The sequence below is a fragment of the Corythoichthys intestinalis genome, chromosome 13 (assembly GCF_030265065.1).
Source record: "Corythoichthys intestinalis isolate RoL2023-P3 chromosome 13, ASM3026506v1, whole genome shotgun sequence".
Taxonomy (NCBI): domain Eukaryota; kingdom Metazoa; phylum Chordata; class Actinopteri; order Syngnathiformes; family Syngnathidae; genus Corythoichthys; species Corythoichthys intestinalis.
The window spans coordinates 45,020,969-45,046,747 of record NC_080407.1 but is presented as its reverse complement, the minus strand read 5'-3'; the positions used below and the strand labels follow the sequence as shown (position 1 = coordinate 45,046,747).

The 25,779-nt window shown below is 40.5% G+C and overlaps 1 protein-coding gene across 4 annotated transcripts in view; it reads left to right on the top strand.

Moving 5' to 3' along the window:
• LOC130928357 (structure-specific endonuclease subunit slx1-like) overlaps window positions 1-25,779 on the top strand; it is a 157,297-nt gene that overhangs the window by 123,804 nt on the left and 7,714 nt on the right. Inside the window, exons 23-30 of one of the 4 annotated variants that reach the window (XM_057854876.1) lie at window positions 4,870-4,947; window positions 5,155-5,229; window positions 5,296-5,413; window positions 13,264-13,374; window positions 13,463-13,596; window positions 18,464-18,546; window positions 21,003-21,038; window positions 22,932-22,995. In XM_057854876.1, the coding sequence (XP_057710859.1) occupies window positions 4,870-4,947; window positions 5,155-5,229; window positions 5,296-5,413; window positions 13,264-13,374; window positions 13,463-13,596; window positions 18,464-18,546; window positions 21,003-21,038; window positions 22,932-22,995 (699 nt within the window). Of the gene's footprint in view, window positions 1-4,869; window positions 4,948-5,154; window positions 5,230-5,295; window positions 5,414-13,263; window positions 13,387-13,459; window positions 13,597-18,463; window positions 18,547-21,002; window positions 21,039-22,931; window positions 22,996-25,779 lie in introns of all 4 variants that reach the window. The other 3 variants (XM_057854875.1, XM_057854874.1, XM_057854873.1) reach the window with 3 other exon arrangements.

Sequence of the window (25,779 nt, the reverse complement as noted above, 5' to 3'; positions counted from 1 at the left end):
GCGTCGCCTGATCATATAAGGTCATTTGGGAACATTTGGGGGGCGTGTCCTATTGATATCTGGTTATTTCCTCTTGATTTGGGGACATTGTTTTTTTTGCCATTGAAAATGAATGGGAAAAAATTTGGACGTTCATAGCCGTCAATGGCATCCAAGTACATTGGAATCTATAGAATGGACAAACATGCCCGCATTAAACAGAGGAAATGCCATTGAAAATGAATGGAAAACTTGGACGTCCATGTCCGTCAATGGCAGAACCCCCTATAAGCGTCAATGGAAGCGGGGAAGTTTGGGGGACACGTCCTATTGATATCTGGTCATTTTCTGTTGATTTGGGGAAATTTTGTTTTTTCCCCATTGAAAATGAATGGAAAAAATTTTGGACGTCCATGGCTGAACGGTGCCGATCGGTGCAGCGGTACAGGCTGTGCGGCGCGCCGAAAAAATGCGGAGAATAAGATGATTAATAATAATAAATAAATAAATAATAAAGGTGCAGAATAACATTATCTGGCTTTGCCAAAAAGGCAAAGACCAGATAATTATGATTGTCTAATAAGAGTCTGATGGTGCCACTGTCATATAAAGTGTTACCAAATACCATAACTAGCAACTAATGAAACAACTGGAACAGTAACTGAAGACATAATTAATGGTTATTTTGATTGTTGTTGACATCTGTGGCGCTGCAATGCATAGTAGGAGGAATGTTGGACAACAATTGTGTTGACAGCAGGTGGCAGCAGAGGTTTACTGTCTCCCCCATGGGAGCAGCGATGGCCAAATGAAGCTTCTTGAAGCAATTAACCAATTGGCTGCAAAGCTTCATGGTGGTTCATTTAATGTTATGACAGTCGTATGACCCCGCTGTCAAACAAAGTGATACCAGTTAATATCTTTTGGTGTAAATATCCCATAATACAGTGACGACAGCTGCGGTTTATAGTCCAGTGCGGCTTATCTATGAGAAAATGCTGTTTTCGTGTCAAATTTCGTGGGTGGCGGCTTATAGTCAGGTGCACCTTATAGTGCAAAAATTACGGTACATTTATAATGTTGAAGACAAACTAAATTAACTATAAGATGGCACTTCCGGAGAAAAAATGGAGAAAAGTCCTGTCCAGTTAATTTTGAGGCATTTTCGGGTCACTTTTTGTTGATTTTGGGTCATTTTTGGGTCACTTCCTGTCATTAGGGCCCGAGCACTAAGCGTGCAAAGGCCCTATTGTTTTGCAAAGGATTTTGCAAATAAAAAACGGCCAAATTGGAGGCCTGAACATGCACGAAAAGTCACCAAAATTTGCACATACAAACGTACATGCAAATTGTAAATTTTGATAATTTTGCAACGTTTCAAAAAAATTTAACAAAATGGCTCGGTGGCACCCCCTTGAAATTTTAAAACTGGCCTATAACATTAGGGTTTGTCAGCGTAGAGCGATGAAATTTGGGGAGTCTATACCTTGTCTAAAACCGTTCCAAAAAAGCATTGGCACCCATATTCCAAACCCAACAGGAAATCGCTTATTTTGGATCGAATATTAAATTTTTATCGATTTACAGGGTGCACATTTGAGACCTTTTCGCCGAGGGAGTTAGTTGGATCATCTTCAAAATTGGTGAGACTGTTCAGGAGACATATGAGATCTGAAGTTTTTTAAATGGTGCGTTTTCATTCACGGGTCTGACCTGGGCGTGGTGCCAAAGTCGGCCAGTTTTTCGGCAAAATGACAAATTCAGTAAATGACTAATAGCTCCTTGACACAACGTTCAATCTTTTTCATATCTGGCATGTATGTGCGGTATCCCCCCCCTTAACACGAGTGCATTGAAATATTACCCATTAGGCCTAGCGCCCCCTAGTGAGAACAGGAAATGCCTTTTTTTATGACACAGGTTCCTCCTCCAATGGAAAAAAATTTGTTGACCTGAAACCTGCATCAGGGGAGCCTTAAGACCTGTGTTCAGGTGCCTGATGAAAAATATTGTGGTTTCGTTGAAGCGGAGGGGTCCAAACAGGAAACTGAAAATGATCGTCAACAATTTGTCTCGCAAAAAACTTTGAACAGTCATAACTCAGCAGATATACAACATATATGCGCCAAACTTCCCATGCTTGTTGAGAGTCATACCCTGAAGGGTCTTGTAGGGGTCATTTGCATCAACTCTACAGTGCCAACTAGTGTTGATGAAAGGAATTTTTAAAAAGGCCTTTCCTATTGGGTTTTTTCAACATAGAGCAATGAAATTTGGGGAGTCCATACCTTATGCTTAACTGCTCAAAAAAGCCTCTTGCACCCATATTCCGAATCCAACAGAAAATCGGGTATTTTGGATCGAATGTGAAATTTTTATCCATTTGTAGTAAAGTTTACATTTGGAGGCCTGGACATGTACAAAGACTCACCAAATTGTGCACATACATGCGACTTTGCGTGGATTCTGATAATCTTGCTGCGTTACAAAAAAATGTAACAAAATGGCTCAGTGGCGCCATCTTGAATTTTTCAAAAAGGCGTTTCCTATTAGGTTTTTTTAACGTAGAGCAATGAAATTTGGGGAGTCGATACCTTGTGCAAAACAGCTCCAAAAAGTCTCTTGAACCCATATTCCAAACCCAACAGGAAATCGGGTATTTTGGATCGAATGTGAATTTTTTATCAATTAACAGGGTGCACATTTGAGACCTTGTCACAGAGGGAATTAGTTGGATCATCTTCAAAATTGGTGAGACTGTTCAGGAGACATGAGATCTTAAGTTTTTAAAATGGTGCGTTTTCATTCACGGGTCTGACCTGGGCGTGGTGCCAAAGTTGGCCATTTTTTCGGCAAAATGACAAATTCAGTAAACGACTAATAGCTCCTTGACACAACGTTCAATCTTTTTCATATCTGGCATGGATGTGCAGCATCCCACCTTAACACGAGTGCATTGAAATATTTCCCATTAGGCCTAGCGCCCCCTAGTGGGAACAGGAAATGCTTTTTTTTTTTACGAGACAGGTTCCTCCTCCAAGGGGAAAAAAATCTATTCACCTCAAACCTGCATCAGGGGAGCCTTAAGACGTGTTCAGGTGCCTGATGAAAAATACTGAGGTTTGGTTGAAGCAGGTCTAACAGGAGAAGTAAAAATGACTGAAGCCATTTCGTCTCACTACAAGTTTTGAACAGTCGTAACTTCTACAACATATCTGCGCCAAACATATCGTGCTTGTTGAGTCATAGTCTGAAGGGTCATTTGCATCAACCCTACAGCGCCAACTAGTGGCAATAGAAAGTCACTCATTTTTTAAAATATATGTCCAGTTCTTTTCAGGTTGGTCATTGTCGTTTCAAGAACTTTTGTAATACTTATCTTACGGCCCACGTCCACATGTCTCTGTCTGTTGCCGTGACGACCCTTTGTTCACCATTAAAAGGAAATATTTTTTTTCAGAGACTCAGGCAGCTTATAGAGCCACAGTGTTTGGCACACTTGGTCGAATTGGCCCAGTTAGAAGATTCATTTTGGTTTTGAATAAGGGCTTGGCTGCATAGCTCAGTAGTGACTCCTTTTTTGTAGTGTACTCTGTCCAATCGCGGTTTTTATCTCTTAGGTGTGTGAATGTAAAGAGGCGACTTTCGAGCATGTTAGGTTCTAATGAGATGATTAGAGAGGACGATCTGCCACCACCCTGACCTGCACACTGTCCGAGTTGCGCTAGATTGCGAGGGCCCGTTCAGTCCTGCTTGCAGGCCTAGTTTTAGTTTGCTTTTTGTGGAATTTTAGGTCACTTCCTATCATTTTAGATAATCTTCGGGTCACTTTCTGTTGAGTTTGGGTCACTTCTAATAGTTCTAGGTTACTTCCAGTTGATTTTTATGTATTTTCAGGTCACTTTTTGTTAATTTTGGGCCATTTCCTGTCATTTTAAGTCACTTCCAATTGCTTTTTTGTGGAATTTCAGGTCATTTCTGTTGATTTTGGGTCACTTCCTACCATTTTAGGTGACGTCTTGTTGATTTATGGTGATTTTTTTGGGGGGTCACTTTCTGTTGATTTGCGGGAATTTTTGGGTCACTTCCTATCATTTTAGGTCACGTTCTCTTCATTTTGCGGCATTTTTGGTTCACTTCCTATAATTTCAGGTCACTTTTTGTTGATTTTAGGTCACCTTCAATAATTTTAGACCACTTCTTGTTGATTTTTTTAGGTGTGTTTTGATCACTTTCTTTATTTTGGGGCCTTTTTTGGTTCACTTCCTATAATTTTAAACCACTTCCTGGTGATTTTTTTGGTATTTTTGGATCATTTTTTGTTTATTCGGGGGGCATTTTTGGGTCACTTCCTATGATTTCAGGTCACTTTCTGTTGATTTAAGCTAATTTCAGGTAACTTCCAATAATTTTAGGCCACTTCTTGTTGATTTTTAGATTACTTTGTTGATTTTGGGGCATTTCAGGTCACTTCCCATAATTTTAGGCCACTTCCTGTTGATTTTTGGGTGACTTCCTATCATCATCGGTCACCTCCTGTTGATTTTTGTGTATTTTTAAGCCACTTTCTGTTGATCTTTGGCCTTTATGGGTCACCTCCTATTATTTTAGGTCAATTTCTGTTGATTTTGGGGCATTTTTAAGTCATTTTCTGTTGATTTTACGGGCAGCCCCATCGAAAACACTGATTATGGCCCCTAATAATACTGTAAAGTTATTGTTTTAAATAAAAAAAAATCATACAGGATTTAAATGACTGACCTATAAAGGGTTAAACAACCTTGTTGTTTTTCAACTTGAATCCAACTCCAAGCATGGAAATTGTCTGTTTTCCTCCATTTCCTCAGTGTTTTCTCCTGAATTGATTCCCGACTCGTGCGCTTCCAACAGGTCAATGAAGAGCAGGTGCAACAGATGGAGAGGGAGAATAGTTTCATCACCCGCTGGAATGACAAAAAGGACACCACAGTAAGTCAATCTGAGCAAATGGAAATCACCCACGGTTGTGTTTTGTTTGCGCGCGCCGATCGATTTGCCCGCGTGCATCGGGATCTGGCAAATCATTCCAGTAGCTTTCCTGGAAATGAGGCTCAGGGCGGGGTGGAATCGGGGTTCTCGTGCTGTTATTCTATTTTGATGAAGAAACGCAGTCTTGATTTTCATCTCCTGACGCAGTTTTCGCCAGCCGGTGACTTGATTTTCGAGGTTTACTTGGAAAAGCGAGGCCCGGAGAATTGCTGTTTAATCAAGGTGCATCCGCGCGTGATCTAAATAGTTTCTTCTTTTTCGGAATGCTGATTTTGTCATCGTCGGCAGGTTTGGCCTAGCATGCGCTCGGCGGAGCTCGCGGAGACGGCCTTGAGCATGCGCAATATCCCTTTTGACGCTGCGGACGCGTGGACTACATTTGAAGTCATCGAGAACGGAGAGCTGGGTAAAATGTTTATTCCACTGTATCTGGAAGTGAATAATTTTTATGTGTACCACTAGATGGAGCCAATATTCCACTCGCATTTTTTTGTTGTTTTGCTAACTAACTCCATTTATGTACGGATCGGATCTTACACACATTCAAAAATGAGATAATTTGCCGGATGACACAACATGACATCTGTCATAAGCATTCGTTAATGCTCATGGCAGTGTCATGTCATAATTATGATGGTCTTATGGCGCCACTGTCAAATAAAGCCTTACGAAATACCATAACTAGCAATTAATGAAACAATTGGAACAGTAACTGAAGAAATAATTAGCATAAAACATGAATTTTAATTGTTATTTACATATGTTGCACTGCAATGCATGCTAGGAGGCATGTTGGTCAACAACATTGTTTGCAGCAGAGGTTGACTGTCTCCCCCAAGGGAGCAGTGACGGCCAAATGAAGCGTTTTGAAGCAATAAAGCTTTGCAGCCAATTGGTTCAAAGCTTCATGGTGGTTCATTTGGGTTAATAAGTTACACTTTATTTGATAGCGGCATCATAAGACTGCCATGAGACAGCCATAATGATGGCATGACAATATCAAAGGTACTCATGAATGCTTATGACAGATGTTATTTAGTGTCAACCGGCAAATGATGTCACTAATTCCATTTATGTCCATCTTGGATCTTTTATATCCATTCAAAAGTGAGATAATTTGCCGGATGACACAAAAACAACATCTGTCATAAGCGTTCATTAAGTCTCATGGCAGTGTCATGTCATAATTATAATGGTCTTATGACAGTCTTATGGTGCCACTGTCAAATAAAACGTTACCAAATACCAAAACTAGCAATTAATGAAACAACTGTAACAGTTACTGAAGAAACAATTAGCTCCGACCATGAATTTTAATTGTTATTAACATATTTTGCACTGCAATGCATGCTAGAGGCATGTTGGATAACAACAGTGTTGACAGTAGGTGGCAGCAGAGGTTGACTGCCTCCCCAAGGGTGCAGTGATGGCCGAATGAAGCTTCTTGAAGCATTGAACCTTTGCAGCCAATTGGTTCAAAGCTAAATGGTGGTTCATTTGGGTTAATAAGTAACACTTTATTTGACAGTGGCGTCATAACACTGCCATAAGACCGTCATAACATGACAGATGACATGACACTGTCATGGGCACTAATGAAAGTCATTTAGTGTCATCCAGCAAATTATGTGACTAACTCAATTTACGTCCAGCTCAGATCTTTTACATCCATTCAAAAGTGAGATAATATGCTGAATGACACAAATTAACATCTGTCATAAGCATTCATTAATGCTCATGGTAGTGTCATGTCATAAGTACCATGGTCTTATGGCGCCACTGTCAAATAAAGTGTTACTAAATACCATAACTTGGAATTAATGAAACAATTAGAACAGTAACTGAGGAAATAATTAGCCAGAACATGATTTTTGATGTTATTTACATCTGTAGCACTGCAATGCATGCTAGGAGGCATGTTTGACGACAACAGTGTTGACAACAGGTGGCAGCAGGGGTTGACTGTCTCCCCAAGGGAGCAGTGACGGCCAAATGAAGCTTCTTGAAGTAATGCAGCCATGAAACTTTGAACCAATTGGCTTCAAATCGTCATGGTGGTTCATTTGGTCTTATGACAGTATTATAGCGCTGCTGTCAAATAAAGTGTTACCAAATACCATAACTAGCAATTAATGAAACAACTGGAAAGGCAACTGAAGAAATATTTGGCACAGAACATGAATTTCGATTGTTATTTACATATGTTGCACTGCAATGCATGCTAGAGGCATGTTGGACAGCGTTGGCAGCAGGTGGCAGCAGAGGTTGTCAAATAAAGTGCTATCGGTTAATATCTTTGGGTGTAAATATCCCATAAAACAGTGAGGAGAGCTGTGGCGTATCAGTGTTGACAGCAGGTGGCAGCAGAGGTTGACTGTCTCCGCCAAGAGAGCAGTGATGGCCAAATGAAGCTTCTTGAAGCAATGATGGATTCATGGTGGTTCAATATAACGTCTGTCATAAGCATTCATTAATGCGCATGGCAGTTTCGTGTCATAATTATGATGGTCTTATGACAGTCTTATGGCGCAACTGCCAAATAAAGTGTTACCAAATACCATAACTAGCAATTAATGAAACAACTGGAACAGTAACTGAAGAAATAATTAGCACAGAACATGAATTTTAAGTGTTACTTACATATGTTGCACTGCAATGCATGCTAGAGGCATGCTGGACAACAACAGTGTTGGCAGCAGGTGGCAGCAGAGGTCAAATAAAGTGCTATCGGTTAATATCTTTTGGTGTAAATATCTGATAATACAGCAAGGCTTATAGTCCAGAGCAGCTTATCTATCAACAAATGCCGTTTTCGTGTCAAATTTGGTGGGTGGCAGGTTAAAGTCAGGCGCTCCTTATAGTCGGAAAATTGCGGTACTAGAACATTAATCTTGAAATGCAAAATGATAGCGCGCGTGCAGATTAATGAATTCCCTCGTCACAGGCCGTCGTTTTCCTTTATCCTCGCACGCTCCTGTGAGGGGAGTTGACCCACTTCCTCTCGTATTATTAGGAGTCGAGTTGAGCTGTGTTGTGAAGTTGCTGAGATGGCGACCGACAACACCACTCTAAATCATCGTAAGCTACGTCAGAAGCTATTGCTCTAAAACTGCAAGGGAAGCTCAGCTTCCCCCAAAACGTCAAAGAGTAAATGCGCAAATGTATGCTGTTCTGTGGAAAAAATTAGCTTCGAATCAGTGGTTACGATGCGGCTTTTCATTCAAACAGGGTGAAATCTGTGCTACTCCAGAGTTGAGAGTGCATTGTTAGGTGATCTGTCTGAGGCTGAATGTCTTTTTGATTGACAGCCAAATGAGCGACACTGTGATTTTATCGTATTAACATCCACAGGAGGTATTTTCCAATTTTTATTCCATTGTTCTGTGTCGAATTAGGGACTTCCATCATCATCCTAGCGACCCTTGCTTTGTAAAAAACGACTAGCGAAAAACGGAGCTATTTCCGGTGTTTTTTTTTTTTTTTTTTTTTTTTTAATTTTAGCTACTTGTGCTTGGAGACTTGACTTCTGGCACTCTAGTTTCTTTCCCTACCAAGCCCCTCCACCAAAGCACTCACATTTTGAGCTTACCCTCATTGAAAGACCAGCATCAGCCACTGGCTATGCTGAAAACAAACTCTGCAGTCAAGGGCATGGGTTCGCATTGGCGGATGACCTGACCCCGAACACACACACACACACACAACACACGCACACAGACAGCATGTATGCCGTTTCCTCCGCCCCCCTTCGAAGAGGAGGGATATTAGTTTGTTTTCCGGCCAGCAGCAGCCACTGTAAGTACTGTAAAAATACATCAATGTTGTGGAGACATTGTGGAACACACCACGAATTTTGCTACTGAAAGTCAGATCTGCCTCAGAGTTAGCATAAAATTAAACTGTGTGAACTTGCGAACCTGCAGAACTCGAGTAAGAAGCTTTTTAGTTATTCCTCGACTAAGGAGTTTTTTCAGTTACCATAATTTCCGGACTATAAACCGCTACTTTTTTCCATCATTTTTAATCCTGCAGGTTATAGTCCAGTGCATCTTATTTGTTGATTTATTTAACGGCGGCGTCATAAGACTGCCATTAGACCGTCTTAATGATGACACTATAATGGTTATTAATGAATCTCTATGACAGATGTCATTAGGTATCATCCAGCAAATTACGTCACTAACTCCATTTATGTCCAGCTCGGATCTTTTACATTTGTTATAAAGCAAGATAATTTGCCGGATGACACAAAATAACATCCGGCGTAAGCATTCATTAATGCTAATGGCAGTGTCTTGGCATAATTATGATGGTCTTATGACAGTCTTGTGGCGCCACTGTCATGTACAGTGTTACCAAATACCATAGCTAGCAATTCATGAAACAACTAGAACAGTAACTGAAGAAACAATTAGCACAAAACATGAATTTTGATTGTTATTTATATATGTTGTGTTGCAATGCATGCTAGGAGGCATGCTGGATGACAACAGTGTTGGCAGCAGAGGTTGACTGTCACCTCCAAGGTAGCAGTGATGGCCAAATGAAGCTTCTTGAAGCAATGAAGCTTTGCAGCCAATTGGTTCAAAGCTTCGTGGTGGTTCATTTGGGTTGATAGGTAACACTTTATTTGACAGCAGTGTCAATGAAACATCATGAAACAACTGAAACAACTATCATCCAGCAAATTACGTCACTAACTCCATTTAGGTCCAGTTGGGATCTTTTACATTTGTTCAAAAGTAAGACAATTTGCCGGATGACATTAACTGACATCTGTCATAAGCATTCATTAATGCTCATGGCAGTGTTATGTCATAATTATGATGGTCTTATGACAGTCTTATGGCGCCACTGTCAAATAAAGTGTTACTAATTACCATAACTAGCAATTAACGAAACAACTAGAACAGTAACTGAAGAAATAATTAGCACAGAACATGAATTTTAAGTGTTATTTACATGTGTTGCGCTGCAATGCATGCTAGGAGGCATGTTGCATGACAACAGTGTTAACAGCAGTTGGCAGCAGAGGTTGATTGTCTCCCCCAAGGAAGCAGTGATGGCCAAATGAAGCTTCTCGAACCACTGAAGCTTTGGAGTCAATTGATTTAAAGCTTCATGGTGGTTCATTTGGTCTCAGAGAGTCTTATAATGCCACTGTCAAATAAAGTGTTACTAAATACCATAACTAGCAATTAATGAAACAACTAGAACAGTAACTGAAGAAATAATTAGCACGGAACATGAATTTTGATTGTTATTTACATATGTTGCGCTGCAATGCATGCTAGGAGGCAGGTTGGATGACAACAGTGTTGAGAGCAGGTGGCAGCAGAGGTTGACTGTTTCCCCCAAGGAAGCAGTCATGGCCAAATGAAGCTTCTTGAACCATTGAAGCTTTGGAGTCAATTGACTTAAAGCTTCATGGTGGTTCATTTGGTCTTAGTCTTATAATGCCACTGTCAAATAAAGTGTTACTAAATACCATAGCTAGTAATTAATGAAACAACTAGTGCAGTAACTGAAGAAACAGTTAGCATGGAACATGAATTTCAATTGCTATTTACATATGTAGCGCTGCAATGCATGATAGGAGGAAGGTTGGATGACAAGAGTGTTGAGAGTAGGTGGCAGCAGAGATTGATCCAAGGAAGTAGTGAAGGCCAAATGAAGCTTCTTGAACCACTGAAGCTTTGCAGTCAATTGATTTAAAGCTTCATGGTGGTTAATTTGGTCTTAGACAGTCTTATGATGCTACTGTCAAATAAAGTTAATATCTATTAGTGTAAATATCCCACAATACTGTGAGGACAGCTGCGGCTTATAGTCCAGTAAAAAAATCCATGATTTATTCAGTTCCAGCAAGTTGTCCAAGTCATGAGGGAGCAAAGCAGCCCCACACCATCACATTTGACTGTTGCTATCATGTTTATTTTGTGCATTTTACTCATATAACTCCTAATCCTTCCCCCTGTGTCCTACCAACTTTGCGTATTTCTGGAATTTTCAAAAAACCCAGCTCCTGAAGATGTAAAAATGCCATTTTGGGAGGACTGCTGGAGATAAGCGGCGAGCTAATATTTGTCTGCCGAGATCCCGAAGACGATAAAGCCGGCGCTATGAATACGTTCCGCCGTTGTGGCTCTTTTTACCTCCCCGGGTTATGAATAACCGGCGAGCGGAGGAGCAGGAGTGCTCTGATAATGTTGCGCCCTGTTCACCAATTAGGAGGAGATAATAGGTCTATTTTGCACATGAGTGTGTTTTTATAATCGTATCTCGATCGGCTCAAGATAACTTCCCCGCCGATGAAATGAGGAGAACAACAGTTTTATTTTGCGGTTAATTGGAATTAGTGCAGTGGCGATTGCTATAAGACCTGAATAAAGTGTCAAAAAAACAACGATTAAATGTATATTGTTCTGTGTGCATGTCATTGACTGAATATACACGACAATGCGCTCAATTTTTGTTCAGAATCAGTTTATCAATGGTGACGACGCGGTATTATAGTTCAGGTAGTCCCTGGGTTTCATTCCCTACGCTGGCGACATAACCCGAATTTCCTTGTAAGTCTAATTTAAACCGTTGAAGTCCCCCAAAATACCCCCTAAATCTCAAAATAACTACTCAAAAACATGTATTACAATATATGTCATTGTACTGTCTTCGAAAATGCGTTGCTCATTTAATGTTTGCAAAATGGCACTTGAACGCTCCACAGACGTTTTGGCAAAAAAATTTGGACTGATGAAACCAAAGGTGAATTGTTTGGGAGTAACACAAAACGTCATGTGTGGAGGAAAAATGGAACAGCTCACCAAAATCAACACCTCATCCCCACCGTGAAGCACGGCGGAGGGAGCATCATGATTTGGGGCTGTTTTGTTGTCTCAGGGCCTGGACAACTTGCAATCATGAATAGAAGAATACATTCAAAAGTTTATCAGGATGTTTTGCAGGAAAACCTGAGGCCGATGATCTAAAACACAGAAGTAAATCAACTTCAGAGTAGTTTCAGAAGAACGATATACATGTTCTGAGTGGCAAAGTCAAAGTCCAGACTTGAACCCCATTGAGATGCTGTGGCATGACCTAAAGACAGCGATTCATGCCAGACATCCCGGGAATCTGGCTGAACTGCAGCAGTTTTGTAAAGAAGAATATCCAACATTAGTCCTGATCGTTGTGTTAGAATGATCGGCAGCTTCAGGAAGTGTCTGGTTGAAGTTGTTTCTGCCAAAGGTGGCGCCACAAAATATTAGATGTGATGGTTCACTTACTTATTTTTCCTCTTTCTGTCACTTTGCATGCTATCCTCATTAAAATATGAAAACCTATAAATTAGGGCTGTCAAAATTATCGCGTTAACGGGCGGTAATTAATGTTTAAAATTAATAACGTTAAAATATTTGACGCAATTAACGCACATGCCCCGCTCAGACAGATTTAAATGGCAGTACAGTGAAATGCCCACTTGTTAATTGTGTTTTATGGAGTTTTGCCGCCCTCTGCTGGCGCTTGGGTGCGACTGATTTTATAGGGTTCAGCACCAATGGCAGGCTACTAGTTTATTTTTTGGTTGAAAATTTTACAAATTTTATTAAAACGAAAACATTAAGAGGGTTTTAATATAAAATTTCTATAACTTGTACCAACATTTCTCTTTTAAGAACTACAAGTCTTTCTATCCATGGATCGCTTTAACAGAATGTTAATAATGTTAATGCCATCTTGTTGATTTATTGTTATAATAAACAAATACTGTCCTTATGTACCGTACGTTGAATGTATATATCCATCTTGTGTCTTATCTTTCCATTCCAACAATAATTTACAGAAAAATATGGCATATTTTATAGATGGTTTGAAATTGCGATTAATTGCGCTTAATTACGATTAATTTATTTTTAAGCTGTAATCAACTCGATTAAAATTTTTAATCGTTTGACAGTCCTACTATGAATGTTTGGGTGGTTTTACTTAAAGTACACAGTTTTTTCATCTGTGTGATTTTGACAAAGATCAGATTACATTTGATGGTGATATTATGCAGAAATGTGAGAAATTCCAAAAAGTTCAGATACTTTTTCATACCAATGTAACTCCTTGTTTTTGGAGTCTTGACATCTGGCACTCTAGTTTCTTTACAAAAGGTCACAAAGCACTCTTTCCTTCATTGATTGATCAGCATCCACCACTGAATTAGCGCAGGGTTTTTTGCGATCATTTTTGCTCATGTTCTTTGGACAGAGAGGCCGTTGCATCACAGTGAGAAGATTCTGGAGCAGGTGTTGGAGTGGAGCACGCTGGACTGCCCTAGTTCGGCTTTTCTGGTTTTGAAGAAGTTCGCCAAGGCAAAAAGTGAGGACAAAGGTACCAAAACGCGTGGTTGACAGTTGACTCTTGGACTTAATAGAGTAACAAGCTTTGCGTTTTCTCTCCAAAGCAGAGCCCAAGGAGCTTTTTAAAGGCGAGCATCTGAAGTTCAACGACGGCTGCTCCAAACTGCTCTCCGGGCACAAGTTCCAGGACAAATACGTGGTGCTGCGCGCTCAGAAACTCTTGCTCTACAGAGATATCAAAGTAAGCAGCTTTTTTTCCCCTCTCCATTTTCCGCTTAAATCTCAGAGGTATTTTTTCGGTCAACTTTACGAAAAACAAAAATGGAATATCTGAAACTGATTTCTTTTCCCTGGTGCCATGGAAGTGGCGTTCCCCCGCTTTTGGGATGTTGTCGGAGAGGAAAATTTCCTGCTGAGTTTTCATAAGACTTCTTTGGAGAGTGGAGAGGACCGGCGGGTTAGCGTTCATTCCCTGGAGGCTTTTTTTTTCTTGGCGCGGATCTACAGTTGAAACATGGGATTTGTAAAGGCGCGTGAGGAAGTGTTAATAATTGATGAAGGCGCAGTCATTCTGGCGCCGGGCCGCGGGGAAAAGGTGGCGCTTCCGCCGAAGGTTTTCTCAACGTATGAGAAGGTGGCTAATTACGCTACAAAAGCCGGCACTTCGTTGATAGGGCTCTGTGCTAATTGCTAGGTTGTTGTTTTGTGACGAACTTTCCCTTAAAATTTCATTGGGCCCATTCAATTAAACTGAAATTTAACCCAAAACTAGTGTTGTTTCTTGGCTAACAATACAGATTTTGACACCAAACTACCTATACTGTACGGATACCACGTTTATTTTTGGACAAACGATACATTGAGAGTTTGGCATACTCCCATTGTGATCATTCAACATACCTCGTTTATTATGACAAAGCAGCGAACAGAAAAAAAACAAAAAAAGAAAGAAAAACACAACAAGAAATACATTGAACTCTTACACTAACTATGAAGATGTTGGTGCTATTGTCAGCTAGATGTATTTCCAGTTAACACCATGTGAGGGGCCTGTTGACCAGGGAAAGAAGGGGAGGGGGGAGGGGGAGTCTTTAAGATAAGTGATTGGGAGGGGTGGAGTATACACAAATCAGCTCTGTGATCTAGAAACCAGTAATCGTGTGAATCACTTGTGAGTGTAAGCCCATCGGCAACCGACCCTACGCCGCCCCATCGCCAATCCCGGCACCGGGGCCCCCCACCCAATGCGCCCAATCACATCCAGCCGCGCATGAACCTGACCAAACACGCGACAGCAACGCAGACGAGGGCCACCCCAGGGCCACGGCCCCCACCCAGTCATCCCGGGCAGGGAGGCAGGGCGGGTGGTTAGCAAAGGAGCCATCGTCATCCCCCGGGATCCAAGGTGGTCCCTCGGGCCACCCGCGCCCCCATCAACCGGACTTCACGGATGGGAAGAGGGGACGCACCACCAACCCCACGCCCACCTCCTCCCCCGTCTGCCCACCCGGCCCACGAGCGACAGCCGCAGCCCCCCAACCAGCACGGCACGCCACGGGACCTCCAACAGCCCACCAAGCCCAGGGCAGGGTCCCCCACCGGAGCAGGCGACACCCAGCCTACAGTCCCTGACAAAAGTCTTGTCGTTGACTTTTAATGATTTAATTGGTTTCAGAAATTGCTCATATGAAAGCTAAGACCCTCCCAAATGATGATGAATGTACAAAAATATGTTTGTTTCACTGAAAAAAGATTAATCATTTAATGGAGACATAAAGGTCAAATTTTGGCAAGACAAAAGTTTTGTCGCCTACAGAATGTAGTGTGAAAATTGAACAAAAAATACTACAAAAAAGTACTTCAAATACAAAAATATGTTACATAACATAAGCGAGTTAAGTAGTGGTGCTGTGAGATCCAGATTTAATATTTTGTATGACTTCCATGGGCTTGGAAGTCCATGTGGTTTGGCAAAATTCATACAATTTATTGACGAAGTCATCAGGAACATCATAGAAAGCAGTCTTACATGCCTCCCATAGTTCATCAACATTCTTGGGTTTCGTCTTCCATGCTTCCTCTTTCATCCTGTTCATGTCTGGTGACTGGGCTGGCCAGTCCTGGAGGATCGTGATCTTCTTTGTCTTGAGGAACTTTGAGGTAGAGATTGAAGTATGCGATGGAGCACCATCCTGCTGCAGAATTTGTCCCTTTTTATGGTTAGGAATGTAAGAGGCAGCTAAGATTTGTTGATATTTCAGACTATTTATGTTGCCTTCCACCCTGCAGATCTCTCGCACACCCCCATACTGGATGTAACCCCAGACCATTATTTTGCCACCACCAAACTTCACTGTTTTCTGAGTGAATCTCGGATCCATGCGGGCTCCAGTTGGTCTCCTGCAATATTTGCGGCGACTGTGGTGTAATTCAATGCAAGATTCATCTGAAAAATCCACCTTTTGCCTTTTCAATCTTTGTTACTACCACTGAATGTAAAATCATTGCTAGCAAGGCTAAAGTCAGACACTGCTTAACTCATTGTCCGCCATTGACGGAGCTAGACGTCTAATCCATTTGAAAGGGAACATCAGGCAGGGAACTAACGAAAATCTATTCCATTAGAATAGTGTCTTCGTTAGCTGCCATTGATGGCGCAAGACATTCAGTTTTTTTCGACTGGATTGGATGTCTAGCGCTGTCAATGGCACTGAAGCTGTTCCTTTTAGGCCATTTACACGTTACTTCCCATTGATTTTGAGTCACTTTGGGGACTTTTTGGGGTCATTTCCTTTTCAGTAACCCAAAATAAACGGGAAGTGACCCGTAAATGCCTCAAAATCCATAGGAAGTGACATGTAAGTATCCCAAAAGGAAAGGAAACTGACCGAAAATTAACAAGAAATGACATGAAATGCCCCAGTCACCCAAAATTAGCAGGAACTGACCCGTAAATTCCCCAAAATCAACAGGACATGATGTGAAATGCCCCCAAAATGCACTCATTGCCTGGCATTGACTGCCGCTGATGTCCAACTTATTTGAAGCGTGTCAATAATCGTTGTATTGCCATATCGTGATATAATCGTCATCGTGAGCTAGGGCTGCAGCTATCGATTATTTTAGTCGTCGATTAATCAAGTTGTTTTGAATAATCGAGTACCGGTAATAGGAATATTTAATGAATTGCAGACAAAATTTTAGGAGAAGCTTGCTCGGATTGCACTTTCAAAATAAAATTTCTCAGTGTTTCTTCAAACTTGGCGGAATTGAACTTTCATTTCAAAAGAGCAATAATTGAAATATAGGAGCTTAGCCTCAAACGTTATAAAAAACTTAATATATGAGGCTAGAAGTACAAGAAAAGAACAACTGGCTAACTTGCATAGCAAAAGTCTGCTAGCTTAAATGCTATATATACATTTTATATACAGTATATATATATAATAGGGCTGTCAAACGATTAAAATTTTTAATCGAGTTAATTACAGCTTAAAAATGAATTAATCCTAATTAAGCACAATTCAAACCATCTATAAAATATGCCAAATTTTTCTGTAAATTGTTGGAATGGAAATATAAGACACAAAATGGATATATACATTAAAAATAAGGTACATAAGGACTGTATTTGTTTATTATAACAATAAATCAACAAGATGGCATTAACATTATTAACATTCTGTTAAAGCGATCCATGGATAGAAAGACTTGTAGTTCTTAAAAGAAAAATGTTAGTACAAGTTATAGAAATTTTATATTAAAATCCCTCTTAATGTTTTCGTTTTAATAACATTTGTAAAATTTTCAATCAAAAAAACTAGTAGCTCGCCATTGTTTATGTCAATGATTACTTACACAATGTTCATGGGTGCTGAAGCCTATACAATCAGTCGCACCCAAGCGCCAGCAGAGGGCGGCAAAACTCCATAAAACACAACAAGTGAGCGTTTCACTGTACCGTCATTTAAAAGTGTCTGAGCGGGGCATCTGCGTTAATTGCGTCAAATATTTTAACGTCATTAATTAAAAAAAAAAAAAATTAACGCCCGTTAACGCGATAATGTTGACAGCCCTAATATATAAATAAATATATATGTATATATATGTATATATATATTTGAGCTGTCAACATTTTCGCGTTAATATGATAATATGATTGTATTTTTTTTTTTTTTTTACAATGCTCTTAACAAATCGTTCAAACACATATTAAAAAAAAAGACGGTACTGTTGCCTACACAATCAAATTGCGTTTGCTATGCTCATTTTTGGCGTTTTGAATTAATTTTCCACACTAAACTGAGTCCTACAGGGATCAAACCCATCTAAGAACACTCCCAGACACAAACTAAATAAATGCTATAAAATGCTAACATTTTTTTTTTGTACAATGCTCTCAACAGATCATTCAAACACATATTCCAACAAAAAATGGCTAAATATGCCTATAAACTAAATTACGAATGCATACAAAAAACATATTAGCTCAAACAAAATACACCTTATGTTGGTCTTAGCAGGTAGCAGCTGGATTCAGCCATGTTAAATGACTAATGTCATCTTAACTCTTGCCACTGGCGGGCACAAATCAGTAAAACTAAAAGCAACACTTTCAAAACAAACCATTTCAACGACCCTCTTAATTAATTGAATACTAGAAGCAGCAAAATTTGATACCAATTACTCGAGTTAATCGATTAATCATTGCAGCACTATCGTGAGTCTTGTATCCAGTGTTTAATTTGTAAATCATAAAGACAGCGCAGGGATGACAAGACGGGCACAGGTCCCGGAACATAAGCAGAAAATGGTGCTGAAAACAACACGCAAATGCCCACTTGCCATGCTGTGGGACTTACAAGCCTCAATTTCAGATAATATCCATGGTATAAATGTTAGGACAACAATGTACAATTATTTTGGCTATACTCTGCATAGCACCGGCAATTGCCCACATAACCACAGGTGGGACTTAGTCACGTACAGTCTACCTTGTAAAACATGGGGGAAAAAAATCAGAGATTACAATACATAACCCAAGCCCATTCTTTTGCGAGTTTCAATCATTGAAAGTGAACTCTGTTCATTTTGTTTGTTCATTCTAGACTACAAAAGCCGAGAAGGTGATCCATCTCAAGGCCGCAAAATGCTATCTGGGCCTGAAGAAGAAGCTCAAGCCTCCCAGCAGGTACAAAAAACCCCCACTGCCTTTGAATCACCGCCGCGCTGGGAAGCGGCGAAGCTGGCCATTTTTCGTGTGAATCACTCGTACGGGGGCGAAGCGGCTGGATAGAGAGTGGGAAAAGAGCGATCCGACGCCGTGTCACGGATAGACTGACGAGTGGGCTGCGGGGATGATGAAGACGAGGAACCGCGAGAGGGTGAGGAGGGGCAACGCGGCGGTACCTCATTAGGCCGAGGGCTCCCTTTGCAGCCGCTTCGACTGGCTGCCGCACAGCTCCGGGCTTTGCTCATCCTCCGCTCCTCTTAAGCCAGGGGGAAGTCTTCCCTCCTCCACCTCATTAGTTCCTTTCTCACCTCTCGTGTAGATATGAACACGTGTGTTCAGATTTAGCGGATTGGAACGGACAATTTCTGCAACCAGAACTACAAAAAAAAAAAAAAAAACTTGTTCGTCATTTGTTTAATTGATTCGGGTGCCCTTCCTAGTCTGGTCTTACTCTGGCCAAGGTGCACTCTCTCACCAATTAGTTTTTCACTAATAGATTCCAATACATTTGAAGTGGGGGGGTTGGCAGTGAATGAACCGTTACTGACATCAATGGCTTTGTTAATTTTTTGCGGAAACATTTTTGCGGATTTTCTGTAAAAACTAGGAACTGCAATTTCTGGAGAAATTACAATTGGGGTTTGCTGTGGTTGATACAGATCTTCGACCTGCCCAGGTTAATTTGGGAACATTTCAGGGACACGTCCAGTTGATATCAGGTCACTTCCTGTTGATTTGGGGACATTTGGGGGACATGTCCCCTTGATATCAGGACACTTCCTAATGATTTGGGGACATGTCCGATTGATAACAGGACACTTCCTAATGATTTGGTAACATTCCGGGGACATGTCCTATTGATATCAGGACACTTCCTGTTGATTTGGGGACATTTGGGGGAAATGTCCGATTGATATCAGTCCACTTCTTAATGATTTGGGGACATTCTGGGGACATGGCGTATTGAAATTAGGTCACTTCCTGTTGATTTGGGGACATTTTTGGGACATGTCCTAATGATATCAGGTCACAACCTGATGATTTGGGGACACCTTTTTTTTCCATTGAATATGAATGGGAAATTTTGATGTACATAGCCGTAAATGGCATCGATTTGAAGACTTGACAATATTTCAGGGACATGTCCAGTTGATATCAGGACACATCCTAATGATTTGGAGACATGTCCGATTGATATCAGAACACTTCCTAATGATTTGGGGGGCAATCAGGGACATGTCCAATTGATATTAGGTCACTTTCTATTGATTTGGGGACATTTTTTGGGACATTTTCTGATGATACCAGGGCACTATCTGTTGATTTGGGGGACACAGTTTTTTTTTTGCCATTGAATATGAATGGGAAATTTGGACTATATAGCTGTAAATGGCATCGACTTGAGGACTTGAGGATATTTCAGGGACATGTCCAGTTGAGATCAGGACACTGCCTGTTGATTTGGGGACATTTGGAGGACATGTCCGGTTGATATCAGGACACTTCCTAATGATTTGGGGACATGTCCGATTGATATCAGGACACTTCCTAATGTATTGGAGACATTCTGGGGACATGTCCTATTGATGTTAGGTCACTTCTTGTTGATTTGGGGACATTTTTGGGACATGTGCTGATGATATCAGGTACCTAATCACTACATGTTGATTTGGGGACACAGTTTTTTTTGCCATTAAATATGAATGGGAAATTTGGACTTACATAGCCGTAAGTGGCATTGACTTGAACATATTTCAGGGACACGTCCGGTTGATATCAGGACACTTCCTGATGATTTGGGGACATTTGGGCGACATGACCAAGTGATATCGGGACACTTCCTAATGATTTAGGGACATGTCCGATTGATATCAGGACACTTCCTAATGATTTGGGGATATTCTAGGACATGTCCAATTGATGTTAAAAGGCTGCCAATGGCATCCCATTAGAAATCAATGGGACAGTTTTTGGCAAATTCGGGGGGAACCATATGTTTTTTTCCCCAAATTCTGTATGCTACTTTTATGCCCCTCACCGTCCCGCAGTTTTTGATGTCAAACCTATGTGATTTGGTCAAAAATTTTAGGAGAAGTAGAGTTTTGAATGTTTTTTGTCTTTTTTTTTTTCAAAAAGCCAGCACTTACGGGTGAATGGAAAATTTTTCAGGGTCGTTCCAAAAAGTCCATGCATCGCGCGAAAATTCTGGTCATTTCGATATAGGAACGGTGCTGATCGGTCAAACAGTTTGAAGAAACGCCATTCAAAAAATAATAATAAAAAGGGATTTTTGCTAAATGGACCTTTGCAATGCAAAGCCCCGTATAATTACAAATATACATGATGATGTCACATTTTGCAACTTCCTATTTCAAAAACTGTCATCTGACCTTTTCCCCCTAATATTTCAACAGCTGGGGCTTTACTGTCTACACGGAGAAACAACATTGGTGAGTAATGCTGCCTTCATGTGATGTCGTAATTATTGTAAACTAGCACTACTTTTGCTAGGTTATTGGGTCCAAAGTTTTTTAAATCGACTACAAATTTGCTGACTGCTTTCTGGTATAGGATAGAAGGACCAGAACGATTTATTCAGGTCGACAGTGATCAAACGGTAAGGCGAAACAGACACAGACTCAGGCGAGGAGGCAAGCTCGTTCCAAGGTCACCATATCAGAAGTCAACAAAAGGTTCCTGAGAAAAATGACTACGCTTAGTTAAACATTCAGTCTTTGAAGGCTCATGCGGGGCGGGCTATGGGCAAGACGAAGGGTGTGTTTGGGATTATTGTCTGTTTGTGGATTGGACAGGAGGATTTGGGAGTTACTGTTATCCGAGCAACGAGGGTTGTGGATTTTGCCACCTCAGCGTCAAAGGGGCTCTTGGAGTCTTTTCAGTCGTGTTATCATTAAGATATTCTCCGGCGCCGCTTGTGTTTGGACAGAGCGTCCTGCCGGGAGAACTAATTTGCGAGAGTTGGTGCGTCAATCTTGCTCATGACGCACACGTTTCTTTCATCTTTTATGCCCAATATTCTGCTTGTTTTCCTTAAACTATGGCATAAGTGCTATTTATTTTATATTAGGTGTGTTAGAGTAATACAAGCAGTTCGACGGTGCCTCCTCCTCCATTATGCGACTGGAATGTAGTGATAGTAAAAGGACACCATAAACTCTGTTATGGTTGCCACAACTACCCATGAACCATTGCTGGGGTAACACATAATAACAGTCACTCCAGCCCAAATGAATCCTGTAGTAATATTCCGGAAAATTGTCCTATCCACCTTGTAGTATCACCACAGCTCATTTAAATTTTTACATGAAAGTGTCAAGTTTGATAGCCAACTGCGACATTGCAATGGCAAGAGGTGCGTCTTTTGGCCAAAAGATGGCGCTGTCGCCTTGACAATTTTTGGCGTTTTGAATTATTTTTCCGCAGTAAATCAAGTCCTACAGAGATCAAACCCATCTAAGAACACTCCCAGACACAAAGTACAACTAAATACGATAAAATGCTTTTTTTTTTTTTTTTTTTTTTTTTTTTTTACAATGCTCTTAACAGATCATTCAAACACATATCCCAACAAAAATTGGCTAAATATACCTATAAACTAAAATACGAATGCATAAAACACATATTAGCTAAAACAAAAACTTAACTTGTGTTAGTCTTAACAGGGAGCAGCTGGATTCAGCCATGTTAAATGAGTTATGTCATATTAACACTTGCCACGGGCGGGCATTGTATCCAGACAAATCAATAAAACTAAGTGCAAACACTTTCAAAACAAACCATTACAACGCCCCTCTTAATTAAACGAATACTCAAAGCAGCAAAATTTCATACAAATTACTTGTGTTAATCGATTAATCGTTGCAGCACTATCGTGAGCCTTGTATCCAGTGCTTAATTTTTAAATCGTAAGGTGCCGGAGCGCAAAGTATATATGACAGCGCAGGGATGACGAGACGGGCACAAATCCCAGAAAATGGTGCTAAAAACAACACGCAAAATGCCCACTTGCCATGCTGTGGGACTTACAAGCCTCAATTTCAGATAATATCCATGGTTTGCTATGCTAATTTTTGGCGTTTCGAATTAATTTTCCGCACTAAACTGAGTCCTACAGAGATCAAACTCATCGAAGAACACTCCTAGACACAAAGTACAACTATGTAAAACTTCGTCAAAGTAAATACCAATTCGCAAGTGGTAAGGATCATTGTTCTCAGAGCGTGTGAAGGCAGCATCAGGCTAGCTTCAGATCCAACCGATCCGAACGCAAGCTCTGTTGGTCCAACCGATCCGAATGTAAGCTCCGTTTCTGTCCTTCCCAGGCATTTCTGCTGCGAGGAGAGGGAAACGCAGGTCAGCTGGGTGACCGACATCATCAGGATGAAGGTACGTGGTGACAAATTGTGCAAGAATCTTCAATCACACCGCGTACCTGTTGGCTGTGAGCCAGTAGTGTTAGCGTCAGCTAGCGTGTTGCTTCTCGCCATGCTTTGATTTGATTGACACATAGACTCCACCATCAGTTGACAAGACATCTCCCACAGACATTGTGCCACGCCTTCCCGTAGGGGGCCGATCCAGACAGAATGTTGAGTTTGCTTTCACTGTGATAAACTCAAACACGCTGCGTTCTAACGCCGGATTTAGGTAGAAACAGGACGAACAAGCATACAAGCAGGCAGGAGTGTTGAGGATTCAAACTAATTATTATATTAAATAGCACCATGCAGTGAATAAAATCAATCGATAAAATTCGTTTAACTTTGGCTTGAAATATTTACTTAAAATGAACGATAACTCCCCGATTTTTGCTTTAAACCAAGACTCTAGACCATTTTACATTCATATCTATAGAAATTCCATGATTTAAGCATTTATTTACTAGAATTTTAAACTTAAAAAGCTCTTTTTGTGACTGCCGCCAACTTGGATTACCATAACTATGGTTTAGAATATTTCGGTAAAATGAATGATAAATGCCCGTTTTTTGCTTTTAACCAAGAATCTAGACTGTTTTACTTTCACATTCATAGAAATACTGCGATCTAAGCATTTATTTACAAGAATTTTCAATTTAAAAAGCTGTTTTTTTGTGACTGCCATCATGTTGGATTACCCAGTACCGTAACTTTGGCTTGAAATATTTACGTAAAATGAACGATAACTGCCCACTTTTTTGCTTTTAACAAAGGATCTAGACTGTTTTACGTTCACATCTATAGAAATTCCGCATTTTAAGCATTTTCTTACAAGAATTTTCAACTCAAAAAGCTCTTTTTGTGACTGCCACCATGTTGGATTACACAATACCGTAACTTTGGCTTGAAATATGTCCGTAAAATGAACGATAACTGCCCGTTTTTCGCTTTTAACCAAAAATCTAGATTATTTCACATTCATATCTACAGAAATTCCGCAATTTAAGCATTTATTCACAAGAATTTTCACCAGAAAAGCTCTGTTTACGTCAGGCGGCCGCTAGCCTAATTCGCTAACAGAGTAACATTGTACTTTGACATATTTACATAAAATAAACGCCAACTGCACGGTTTCTTTGCTTTTAACTTAGAATCGAGACTGTTTTACGTCCATATCTATGAAGAATTGAGAGATTTAAGCCTTTATTCACAAGAATTTTCGCCATAAAATCTGTTTACGTCAGGCGGCCGCTAGCCTCATTCGCTACAACTATATAAATAACTATACAACTGTATAATGACAATAAATGGCTATTCTATTCTATAATAAGTTGTGATTGCATATAGAATTTATTAATAACATATTTAAAAATTATTTATAATTGATTCTGCATGTTTTCCTCAAGTATTAAGTTTCTGATGTAAAAATTGAGTGGTTTAATAACGGCTAATTGAGACTCATTTTGCCTAAGGGAGGTGCCTGTTTTATTTTAGGTCGCTCACAGCTTTGGTTTTGAGACTATTAGAATTTTAAGTTTTTGAAAATAGGCCCCCTACGGATCAGACCCGAGCCCCGTCGACTGATAGTGAAGTCTATGATTGACACTATTCGGTGGTAAGCTCTTGGTCTTCAAAACTGAAAAACCGAGAACGCATTTTTAGCTATTTTCGTTCACATCTCTCGAATTTACTCATCACCCAGGTGAGCGCTCCTCGGAAAAACGTTTGAAACAGAAAAATTGGATTCCCCTTTAGATCCATCTCGACCTGACAACGTTGGCCTTTTTGCTCGCGAGGGCGGTAAAAGGCTTTTACCCAAGTAAGCACCTGTGATAAACAACACTGAGTTCCCATAAAAGAAGGCGCGCGGGGGGGCGGAAAGGGGCTAATACTAATGAAATGTCCGCGCCGAGCCGTGAAAGCTTGAAGCCCCGGAGAAACGGAGTCGGGAATACAGACGCTTTGATTCTAAAGAATCAAGCTGCTAGCAATGTGGAAACCTAACAGTAATCTCCTGCAAGTTTTAATGTTATAAAGATGGCAATTACATATACTTACATAGTTTTGAATTCTTGAACGGTGAGTGTAAAACCAACCCGATGCATCTCTGACCTTTTACTCTGGAGCAGATTGATATTATCACCGGGCGACCTCGAAAACTTGACAACCCCCCGCCGTTTACGTATTTCATCCGACGAGCGTGACGTGATTTATCCGCTCGTAAATTCTGGTTTTGCGCTTGTGAGAGATTGAAGGGAAGTGTTATTTTTTGTTAACATGCTAATCCATAATCATAGACGCGCCAGCTTCTGTTGTTTTAGTACGTCGTAAAGATATTACAACTATTGTGTAACCAACAATAAAATACATCTAAAATATGATAAAATGATGATTAAATGCTACGAATGCTAACATATTTACAATTCTCATAGCAAATCGCTCACATGTAACTCCACAAACTGTAGCTGTAAACTTAATTACAAATGCATACACAAACATATATTAGCTGAAACAACTTACAGCCTTATGTGGCTAAACCAGAGCGCAGCTATCCGTTATCCATGTCAGACATCTGAGTCTGCTTCTCAGTCGTACAGGGCGACAGTCCAGCCAGACCCAACGCTGCCACCAGAGGGCGGTGTATTCTCCATCATCCAACCAAATACTTTTGGACTTTTTGAATAGTTATTTTAACTTTCTTTGCGTACTTAAAGGGTTCATTCCGATTTAGAGAGACAGTGAGAACCAAAAG